This window comes from Oncorhynchus nerka, linkage group LG4 (assembly GCF_034236695.1).
Source record: "Oncorhynchus nerka isolate Pitt River linkage group LG4, Oner_Uvic_2.0, whole genome shotgun sequence".
Taxonomy (NCBI): domain Eukaryota; kingdom Metazoa; phylum Chordata; class Actinopteri; order Salmoniformes; family Salmonidae; genus Oncorhynchus; species Oncorhynchus nerka.
This window is the reverse complement of record NC_088399.1, coordinates 58,380,130-58,392,023: the sequence shown is the minus strand read 5'-3', so window position 1 is coordinate 58,392,023 and position 11,894 is coordinate 58,380,130. Positions and strand designations below refer to the sequence as shown.

The 11,894-nt window shown below is 44.1% G+C and overlaps 2 protein-coding genes across 2 annotated transcripts; both read left to right on the top strand.

Annotated features, from left to right (window-relative positions):
- The first annotated feature begins 811 nt into the window (after window positions 1–811).
- On the top strand, window positions 812–3,795 carry si:dkey-211g8.9 (free fatty acid receptor 2). Its single transcript, XM_065017074.1, has one exon. It carries the CDS (start codon window positions 1,832–1,834, stop codon window positions 2,915–2,917), a length of 1,086 nt encoding a protein of 361 aa, XP_064873146.1. The 5' UTR covers window positions 812–1,831; the 3' UTR covers window positions 2,918–3,795.
- A 1,471-nt stretch (window positions 3,796–5,266) lies between these two features.
- LOC115128986 (free fatty acid receptor 3-like) lies at window positions 5,267–6,990 on the top strand. Its single transcript, XM_029659121.2, has one exon. The coding sequence runs from the start codon at window positions 5,385–5,387 to the stop codon at window positions 6,438–6,440; it is 1,056 nt and encodes a 351-aa protein (XP_029514981.1). The 5' UTR covers window positions 5,267–5,384; the 3' UTR covers window positions 6,441–6,990.
- Window positions 6,991–11,894: the final 4,904 nt, after the last annotated feature.

Genomic DNA, 11,894 nt, shown 5'->3' with positions numbered 1-11,894 from the left:
GTTAAAGCTCGTTCCAGTCGCTAGCTGACGATCGACCCAGGGATGTCTGTGCTTTGGGGACCTTTAACAGAATGTGACTGGCAGAACAGGTGTTGTATGTGAAAGATGAGAGCTGCAGTAGATATCTCAGATAGGGGGGATTGAGGCCTAAGAGGGTTTTATAAATAAACACCAACCAGTGGGTCTTGTGACGAGTATACAGAGTTGACCAGTTTACAGAGGAGTATAGAGTACAGTGATGTGTCCTATAAGGAGCATTGGTGGCAAATCTGATGGCCGAATGGTAAAGAACATCTAGCCGCTGGAGAGCACCCTTACCTGCCAATCTAAAAATGAACTCTCTGTACTCTAGCATGGGTAGGATGGTCATCTGAATCAGGGTTAGTTTGGCAGCTGGGGTGAAAGAGGAGCGATTACGATAGAGGAAACCAAGTCTAGATTTAACTTTAGCCTGCAGCTTTGATATGTGCTGAGAGAAGGACAGTGTACCGTCTAGCCATACTCCCAAGTACTTGTATGAGGTGACTACCTCAAGCTCTAAACCCTCAGAGGTAGAAATCACACCGGTAGGGAGAGGGACATTCTTCTTACCAAACCACGTGTTTCATTCAATAAAGGAAAAAGGCTCATTTAAAAACCAATTCAGACAAATAAAACGTAAAGGGCAGGTTTCCCTTAAGCTTAGCTTGGACCAAAAAAAGGATTTCAATGGAGATTCTACATTGACCCTACTTTTTAGTCCAGAACTAGGCTTTATCTGTGTCCAGGAAACTAGCCCATAGTGCTATTACACATAAATGTAGATAAGAATAGCTGAACAAAGGATAGCTTTGAACAATGCTGGGGGAGAATTGTTTTTCTTTATGATAAAACTCTATACTGATGACATTTTTATTTGCACACACAACTATCCAACCTCGCTCTAATCTTCTCTCTTCCGTGAAGAGTAATTTATGTCACTTACACACCCAAGCGCACACATACAAATAAACCAGGTTGTTTTCCTACTGCTATAAAGCATAGAGAATCTCCCTTGTGCCACAAAGTTGGCGCCCAACCCTAAAGCCCTACTACCCTGCTCCCACGCGATGACCATCATCCGTGGCATTTTATGACTTTACTGCCTGACCCTCAAGTTAATTTCGAGTGGCCGCGCCGTGGCTGGATGGGCATGCGCTTCCTGACAAGCCCAATTATTCTGAATCATTTCACTAAAGGGTCCAGATGCTGCCTTGCTGTCGTCTCAGATCCTGGGGGCCATTAAGACACGCTGGTGCCTCCTAATTGCCATACACTTCTGCTTGAATGGGCACCTACCCATATCTGTCTACCTGTCATGCTGCACCCTGCCCCTTCATGCCCACACACATATACACACACCAGTATCACCCCACTTCCGCTCTCTATACTATTGTCACCAAAGGGTTGTCTCTGCCTCCCTGCTCTCTCGCTCAGTGCCAAGCCTGTGTGTGGAGGAGAGAGGGGTTTGCTAAAGAGTGATGTGCTCACATGGTGGGAACTATCCTATTGATGCGCATTGCAACTTCACAAGAGGAATGCTGTCCACAAATTGAAGCTAGAGGACTGAGGAACAGGAGAGGATCTGTGATTGGGCATTGAGGATTTACTGCATGTACTTTGGAATTTGTTTTCAACCCGAGTCGCTTTAAGAGATCTTACTTTTAACATCCATTGCGTCTGCCACAGGACTAGTGTGTTTTTTTTCTTCCCATCTCAAATGATTTTACTTGCAGAATCGAGACTTCAGTTGCTTCTGATGCAGTGCCTCCTATGCTCCTGAACTCCTGAGCAGGAGGTGTGAGCCGAAGCGATGCAAGTGCCCGTCAAGGACTTTGTCTCCCTGACGGTCTACTCCTTCACGTTCCTGCTGGGCCTCCCCTCCAATCTGCTGGTGCTCTTCGTGTACTTTCGCAAGGCGCGCAAGCGAGGTGCCACGCCCAACGTGGTATACGCACTCAACCTCTGCCTGGCTAACTTGGCACTGGTGGCCTGGCTGCCCGTCAAGGCCCTGGAGACTTTCCTCCAGGACTGGGCTCTTCCATCGCCCCTCTGTCCCGTCTACAGCTTCTTCTTGTTCTCCTCGATCTACGGCAGCTGCCTCTTCCTCACGGCCGTGACGGTGGGCCGCTACCTCAGCATCGCCTTTCCCATCAGCTACAAGCTGTACCGGCGGGGCCGCATCTCCTGCTTCATCAGCGCTGCCCTCTGGGCAGTGGTACTGTTGCACCTGAGTCTGGGCCTGGTGGCAGAAGGCGGGGGTGGTTTCGTGTCCACCTCCAGCCATAATGTGTCAGTCTGCTTTGAGAACTTCACCCAGGATCAGCTGGACCTGCTGCTGCCATTGCGCCTGGAGATGGCGCTCCTCCTCTTCCTAATGCCACTGGCCATTACCGCCTTCTGCACGCTGCGCTGCGTAGCCCTGGTGTGGCGGTCCTGCTTGCCCGTCCTGGGAAAGAGACGCGTCTTGGCCGTGGCCCTTTCCACACTGGCTGTGTTTGTGGTTTGCTACGTGCCCTACAACGCCTCACACATTGTGGGCTTTGTGCTGCAGGAGAACGTCCACTGGAGGACTGAGGCCATGCTGTCCAGTGCCTGTAACGTCTTCCTGGAGCCTGTGGTCATGCTGATGCTCTCCCCGGCAACGCCCCGCGGCCTCATGGGAAGGCTCTGTGGAAGGCCCAGCAGATACAGCCGGACAGAGGGGCGCCATTGTAGCAAAACCATCACACGGGACCCTCTAGCTAATGTGAGGGGAGTGGCGTCGCTGACCGACAGACAGACAGGAGCAAACATTTCCAAGTTAAGTCAGGAAAAATCTGCACAAACAAGACATGTAAGACCTGTGAGTGGAATTCAAAAAATAAATAGTTTAGGACAAAATGAAGTGGAGAACTGAGGCTGATGTGGAAAACACTTAGAAATAGGACTGGTAGTGCTCAAAATGGGCAGAGCTGAGGTTGGAACAAGTGACAGTCTAGAAATCTGCACAATTATTGATGACAAAAAGAATATATTGTGTTCTCATGATACTGTAAGCTTTCTATGCTCTGAAATTAGAAAGTTCTACATAACAAACCACAGTATCATGATGACTCATATGAAGAACCTTTGTGGCTTATGAACTGCGTGAAAGACAAGTGAGATGTGGAAAATTGACCAAAGGTTATCTGAGATGAGCCAGTGATGAGTCCTCTACTGTGATGGTCTGATCTGGATTGCGCCACCGGCAGATGGGGCAGGAGGACAATTTCAACTGAGTGACTAAAATAGTTTGAATGCATTCTGGTATATTTTTGTTGGTTTACTGTAAGAAACTGGGTATCTTTCTCTATCTTAAAAAGGTATGGTGATAGAAATGCCCTGTCAATTCTCTGTCCAAATATTCTGTAGATAATTGATCAATAGGCAAATGGTATTAAACAGACACATGTAAATAGAACCATCATTTATTGATTGTTATTTACAGCTTACACTGGGAGCTTTAAGGAGTTTACGAAGATGAATGTAACATGTACTAATTCATTCTGATCTGAAACTCTGCTGAACATGAAGTTAATCAGAAACATGTCCTCATTTTATATCTGACAGTCTGAGAATCAATACATTTGAAATCTCAACCAGAAACAGTTATGACTATAATGAATGTTTCTCTAATCTCAAAATGTGAATTACTTGTTTATAGAACCTGCTTCTAATTGAGGATTTGACATTGCAATATTTACATGTAAATCACTACCTTCCTTGTGCAAGAGAAATGCCCAAATAAAATATAAACTGAGCAAGTGTTGTGTATATTTCTTCTGAATCCCATTTAAGAGACATTCTGAACAATGAATAACTTGATAAATTCAACGTGCGTGATAGTGTTCAGTGTTTCAGTTAAATGATTTACCCCGTTAGTCGGCCTAATTGAGAGTACCTAAAGTTGATAATATTATAAGCATTCGGTGAAAGTCCCTCAAACTGTTTATCATTTCATCATTTTCATGTTAGTCACTTCCTCATCATAGATACATCCTAATGTGTGTATAAAAAAAGTTGAGGTCAGTTGAAGTGCATTTATGGTAACGAGTGAGGTGAAGGCCTTCTTTGGTGAGTAAATTCACTTGAATATTTATTTGATTTGAGAGTACCATCAGTGAGGGATGGTTTAGCAAATGCAACAATGGTTCACAGTCCTTATCCATAGCCGTTATCCATGACGTTTGTACAAGAGATACTGAAAACAATCTCCAAACACATTGTTACTCATGCAGAACTGCAATTATAAATCTACCCTGTAATATCTTAGTATGGGGTCACATTTTTTGTGTAATTCAAATGACCTGTACCATAATGTGTATGGCTTTTATGCATGCCTTTGCTAAATATGCTGCAAATAAGCCAAATGCTGCATTCATGAAAATAAAGAACTAAAATGATTTTTGACACTTCTCAGGGCATCTGCAGGGATTGGGTTGAGAGAGAACAAGAAGGGGTCCTCTTTTTTGTGTCTAGTGTGGTGTCATTTAGAGTAGTACTTTTCAAATGAATCCCTGAGGGGCTGTATTGTCTAGTGTGGTGTCATTTAGAATAGTACTTTTAAATGGATCCCCGAGGGGCTGTATTGTGTCTAGTGTGGTGTCATTTCGAGTAGTACTTTTAAATGAATCCCTGAGGGGCTGTATTGTGTCTAGTGTGGTGTCATTTAGAGTAGTACTTTTAAATGAATCCCTGAGGGGCTGTATTGTGTCTAGTGTGGTGTCATTTAGAGTAGTACTTTAAAATGAATCCCTGAGGGGCTGTATTGTGTTATGTTGACGAAGTTTACCACACTTGCAACTCCAGTATGAGACACTGGTTCCTAAAGTACGCGATTGATCAGTATTCTCAACATAAAACAAGCATTACTACTACAGAACAAACTATGCTGGGAAGCATACACAAGAATAAAGTGGGTTTGATATTTTGAGGCCTCAATCTAAGAAAAATTATGTATTTTAAAATGTTCATAACATTTTTTTTTTAAAGAGTAAAAGTGCAAGGGGCAAATGTATCCTCTCTAACAATTGATAACTAATGTTAGGATATTCAGAATATTCCGTTTTATATATTCATACGTTTAACTATGGACACTAGAGGATTTGCTAATAAAACAGTACACAACAGGGTGTGCACTATGGGGAAATAACCTCATAGCTTAGTTCATTTTAAAAATTCATTTTTAATAATGAACAGTCATTGTAGAAATAGCACAACTGTTTTGTGGTGCGTCTCCATGGTAATAAAGTAATGACAGGAAGTGAATGAGACAACAATATCATCTGAGATGTTAGTTGTGCAATTCCGTTCAGATAGCTGCCTCCCAATAGTTTTGGGTTGAAATGTCAGTATTTCATGATGCTTTTCTCTCTCTTGTAGTGACAACAACGCTAACAGTATCTGCCAATATGAGGCCAGCAAATGACATTTCATGCAGCTTTGCGCTGTTCGTCTACATCACCACCTTCCTGATCGGGGTACCTGCCAACATCCTGGCATTCTGCACTTTTTGCCGAAAGGTGCGTCGCAAACCTGCCCCCATCGACATCCTGCTCCTCAACCTGACCATCTCCGACCTCATCTTCCTCGCTTTCCTGCCCTTCAAGATGAAGGAGGCTGTTAATGATTTTAACTGGACCCTCCCTTACTTCCTGTGTCCAGTCACTGGCTACCTGTTCTTCTCCACCATCTACAACAGCACCCTCCTCCTGACCGCGGTGAGTGTGGAGCGCTTCCTCAGCGTGGCGTATCCCGTAAGGTTTACAGCACCAGGCAGGGTTTTCCACACACAGTTGGCCTGTGCAGTTTTCTGGATCCTGTCCCTTGCCCACTGCAGTGTTGTCTTCGTCATGCAATTAGACAAAGATGCCGACAACACTACCTGCTATGGACATTTCAATGATGTCCAGCTTATTACCCTTCTCCCGGTACGCTTAGAGATGTCCCTGGTTCTCTTCTGTGTACCCTTCCTGATCAGCACCTTCTGCTATGTCAACTTCATCCGTATCCTGTCTAGGCTTCCCAACATCAGCCAGCACCGGCGCCTGCGTGCCATCGGGCTGGCGTTGGGGACTCTGCTGGTTTTCGCCCTCTGCTTTGGGCCCTACAACGTGTCCCATATGGTGGGGATCATGCAGAATAAAGTCCCTACTTGGCGCAACAATGCCATTCTGCTCACCACCTTAAATGCCTGTCTGGACCCCATCGTCTTCTACTTCTCCTCCTCAGCTGTTAGGAGCACTCTCAGCCTCTGCCTGAAGCGAATCAAGGCTCAGCTCAATCCAATGGCCACAGCCGCCCATGCTGGTAATACACCAGACCCTATGGTCTCCACCCATTCGTCCAGCCAGAAGTTTGTCGCTGCTGCCAAAAGTAGGACAAATTACACCCCACGATGAATCGGTGACTAGTAAATCAGTTTTGTCCATCCATACAAAGTGTACACAAAGCATTGAAATGGTGTGTTTCCACAATGTGATCTAGAATTCTGATACCATGGTCAAGCATTTTGATAGCATTTGTCCATCTGATACTGCTATAGAATGTCTGAATTCATCTGCACATGTATTCAGTTCTGTGTGCAGAGTGAGACAACAGTATGATGATGTCTGGTGACTGTGACTGGTAACTTAGCTTGTGTCCCACAAGGGTTATTACAGTACATTTGTATTACTTGTACAGAGAGAGGGTAATGATGAGAATAGTGCATTAGAATGGTAAACTGTAAAATATGTTATTAAAGGGAATACAGAAGCTTCCAATTTGTCTTTGTGGCTAATCTTATGCCATGCTTATTGAGACTGTAAATTGCTGCACAAATTATTTTAAAAAATCTGTATCCTAAAAGTCACATTGTGGTCATTGCACTTGAATTTACAGTATATTGTCTATGCGTTATTACACATGTAATTAGCTTTTTTAGTGATCAGTTAGTCAATAAACTCCTTATTAAGACATTATCCTTGCCTAATGTTATTGCTTTTCTTGCCAACTATCTTTTAGATTTATCATCAAGTCATTCATGTCAGAATCAAATATAATGCATCAGTGGAGCTTTTTCAAGAACCTTGAGGGTCATCTTTATCTGGAGAAGAGGAAATTGTAAGAGGAAGGAATATGCTTATTTGTGTAGATTGTATATTCTCCTATGTATTTGTATGTCTCGTGTTGTTGAGGAAGAGCTTACAAGTAGAATTTCACTGTACTGTTCACACCTGCTGTATCCTGTGCACGTGACAAATTAGATTTAGGTAATTTACGGACCTCTTCATGATAGGGGCCCAAGTTTCAAGTCAGCAAAGAACAACAACACACTTGTATGTATTTTTTGGGGGTATTTTTTGGTGTTTTAGTATCCTCATTAGCTGTTGCAAAAGCAGCAGCTACTCTTCCTGGGGTCCACACAAAACATGAAACATAATACAGAATATTAATAGGCAAGAACAGCTTAAGGACAGAATACATTAAAAAAAGGCACATGTAGCCTTACATATCAATGCATACACACAAACTATCTAGGTCAAATACGGGACAGGCGTTGTGCCGTGAGGCATTGCTTTCTGTTTTTTTAAACCAGGTTGGTTGTTTATTTGAGCAATATGAGATGGAACAGAGTGCCATGCAATACTGGCTCTATATAATACTGTACACTTTCTTGAATTTGTTCTGGATTTTGGGGACTGTGAAAACAACACTGGTGGCATGTCTGGTGTGGTACGTGTGTTTTCTTTTTTTAATTTCACTTTTATTTAACCAGATAGGCTTGTTGAGAACAAGTTCTCATTTAAAACTGCGACCTGGCCAAGATAAAGTAAAGCAGTTCAACACAAACAACAACACAGAGTTACACATGGAATACACAAACATACAATCAATAATACAGTACAAAAGTCTATATACAGCATGTGCAAATGAGGCAGGCTAAGGGAGGTAAGCAATAAATAGGCCATGGTGGTGAAGTAATTACAATATAGCAATTAAACACTGGAATGGTAGAATGTGCAGAAGATGAATGTGCAAGTAGAGATACTGGGTTGCAAAGGAGCAAGATAAATACAGTATGGGGATGAGGTAGATTGGATGGGCTATTTACAGATGGGCAATGTACAGGTGCAGTGATCTGGGGGTGACCAGTGAGATGTACCTGCTGGAGCGCGTGCTACGAGTGGATGCTGCTATGGTGACCAGTGAGCTGAGATAAGGCGGGGCCAGTGGGTTTGGCGGCGAGTATGAAGCGAGGGCCAGCCAACGAGAGCGTACAGGTCGCAGTGGTGGGTAGTATATGGGGCTTTGGTGACAAAACAGATGGCACTGTCACAGACTGCATCCAATTTGTTGAGTAGAGTGTTGGAGGCTATTTTGTAAGTGACATCGCCAAAGTCGAGGATTGGTAGGATGGTCAGTTTTACGAGGGCATGTTTGGCAGCGTGAGTGAAGGATGCTTTGTTGAGAAATAGGAAGTCGATTCTAGATTTAATTTTGGATTGGAGATGTTTAATGTGAGTCTTGAAGGAGAGTTTACAGTCTAACCAGACACCTAGGTATTTGTAGTAAGTCAGTACAGTCCAGAGTAGTGATGCTGGATGGGCGGGCAGGTGTGGGCAGCGATCATTTGAAGAGCATGCATTTAGTTTTACTTGCATTTAAGAGCAGTTGGAGGCCACGGAAGGAGTGTTGTATGGCATTGAAGCTCGTCTGGAGGTTAGTTAACACAGTGTCCAAAGAAGGGCCAGAGGTATACAGAATAGTGTCATCTGCGTAGAGGTGGATCAAAGAATCACCAGCAGCAAGAGCGACATCATTGATGTATACAGAGAAGAGATTCGGCCCAAGAATTGAACCCTGTGGCATCCCCATAGAGACTGCCAGAGGTCTGGACAACAGGCCCTCCGATTTGACACACTGAACTCTATCAGAGAAGTAGTTTGTGAACCAGGCGAGGCAATCATTTGAGAAACCAAGGCTGTTGAGTCTGCTAATAAGAATGTTGTGATTGACAGAGTCGAAAGCCTTAGCCAGCTCGATGAATATGGCGGCACAGTAATGTCTCTTATCGATGGCGGTAATGATATCGTTTAGGACCTTGAGCATGGCTGAGGTGCACCCAAACCAGATTGCATAGCGGAGAAGGTATGGTGGGATTTGAAATGGTCGGTAATCTGTTTGTTAACTTGGCTTTCGAAGACCTTAGAAAGGCAGGGTAGAAAAGATATAGGTCTGTAGCAGTTTTGGTCAAGAGTGTCTCGCCCTTTGAAGAGGGGGATGACCGCGGCAGCTTTCCAATCTATGGGAATCTCAGATGATACGAAAGAGAGGTTGAACAGGCTAGTAATAGGGGTTGCAACAATTTCGGCAAATCGTTTTAAAAAGAGAGGGTCCAGAATGTCTAGCCCGGCTGATTTGTAGGGGTTCCGATTTTGCAGCTCTTTCAGAACATCAGCAATCTGAATTTGGGTTAAGGAGAAGTGGGAAAGGCTTGGGCGAGTTGCTGTGGGGGGTGGAGGGCAGTTGATCAGGGTAGGGGTAGCCAGTTGGAAAGCATGGCCAGACGTAGAAAAATGCTTATTGAAATTCTCAATTATAGTGGATTTATCGGTGGTGACAGTGTTTCCTAGCCTCAGTGCAGTGGGCAGCTGGGAGGTAGTGCTCTTATTCTCCATGGACTTTACAGTGTCCCAGAACTTTTTGCAATTAGTGCTACAGGATGCAAATTTCTGCTTGAAAAAAGCTAGCCTTAGCTTTCCTAACTGCCTGTGTATATTTGTTCCTAACTTCCCTGAAAAGTTGCATATCACGGGGGCTATTCCATGCTAATGCAGAACGCCACAGGATGTTTTTGTGCTGGTCAAGGGCAGTCAGGTCTGGAGAGAACCAAGGGCTATATCTGTTCTTGGTTCTACACTTTTTGAATGGGGCATGCTTATTTAAGATGGTGAGGAAGGCACATTTAAAGAATAACCAGGCATCCTCTACTGACGGGATGAGGTCGATATCCTTCCAGGATACCCGGGCCAGGTCGATTAGAAAGGCCTGCTCGCTGAAGTGTTTTAGGGAGCATTTGACAGTGATGAGGGGTGGTCGTTTTACCGGAGACTCATTACGGATGCAGGCAATGAGGCAGTGATCGCTGAGATCTTGGTTGAAAACAGGTGTATTTGGAGGGCAGGTTGGTTAGGATGATATCTATGAGGGTGTCCTTGTTTACGGATTTGGGGTTGTACCTGGTGGGTTCATTGATAATTTGTGTGAGATTGAGGGCATCAAGCTTAGATTGTAGGATGGCCGGGGTGAGCACGAGCTCTGAAGATAGATGGTGGGCTATCAATTAACTTATGGTGTCCATGTTTCAGCTGGGGGCAGAGGGTGGTCTATAGCAAGTGGCAACAGTGAGAGACTTGTTTCTGGAAAGGTGGATTATTAAAAGTAGAAGCTCGAATTGTTTGGGTACAGACCTGGGTAGTTTGACAAAACTCTGCAGGCTATCTCTGCAGTAGATTGCAACACCGCCCCCTTTGGCAGTTCTATCTTGTCGGAAAATGTTATAGTTAGGGATGGAAATTTCAGGATTTTTGGTGGTGTTCCTAAGCCAGGATTCAGACACTGCTAGGACATCCGGATTGGTGGAGTGTGCTAAAGCAGTGAATAAAACAAACTTAGGGTGGAGGCTTCTAATGTTAACATGCATGAAACCAAGGCTTTTACGGTTACATAAGTTAACAAATGAGAGCACCTGGGGAGTAGGTGTGGCGCTAGGCGCTGCAGGGATTAACCTCTACATCACCAGAGGAACAGAGGAGGAGTAGGATAAGGATACGGCTAAAGGCTATCAGAACTGGTCGTCTAGTGCGTTCAGAGCAGAGAGTAAAAGGAGCAGGGTTCTGGGCGCGATAGAATAGATTCAAGGCATAATGTATGTGTGTGTGTGTCAGAGCTCTGTGTAAATTGACTATGCAAACAATTTGAGATTTTCAACACATTGTTTCTTATAAAAAGAAGACGTGATGAAGTCAGTCTCTCCTCAACTATTAGCCAAGAGAGACTGGCATGCATAGAATTTATATCAGCAATCTGATTACAAGGAAGAGCAAAACGTGCTGCACTGTTCTGGGCCAGCTGCAGCTTAACTAGGTCTTTCTTTGCAGCCCTGGACCACACGACTGGACAATAATCAAGATTAGACCAAACTAGAGCCTGCAGAACTTGCTTATTGGAGTATAGGCGGAAATCCCAGGGGGGACACGAAAATATGATTTGTCCCCCCCAATATATCACTGTAAACATAACTATGTAATTTCAATAATATTAATAATACGCAATGAAAGCACTTGCGACCCCCCGCCCTTTGCCTCACAATGGTTTGATCCACTGCCAGTTCCTTATCTGACAGGTAACAGAGGGTTCGTATCTACTGTCTGTAAGGCACTCAATGCACGTGACTGACGTGAGGTTAATCCAGTCAATCGCGCCATAGCAATGTTTTTTAAAATGTTGGCAGGGTTTACACACACACTAGCTGACATGGCAGAGCTAGCGGGCAAACATGAACTATTAATCTAGCTAGTACCTATTCCATTTATGTGGCATCGTCAAAGATGGAATCTTTGCTATCGTCAGTTTATTCCAAGATCAGCATGCAGCTGTAGTGCTTCAAAGTCCCTGTGATGAGGTTAGCGATAAACTGAACAGAACTACACTCTCTTCTACCATTGTCTTAAATATCTTTAATGGTCTCGTTGCAAAAGCTAAATTGTCGCTATGGGACCTTGAAGCACGTGTGCTGATCTTGAAGTAAACTGACAATAGCAAAGATTATAGCAAACACCACAAAAACGGAATTGGTGCTCGCTATCTTT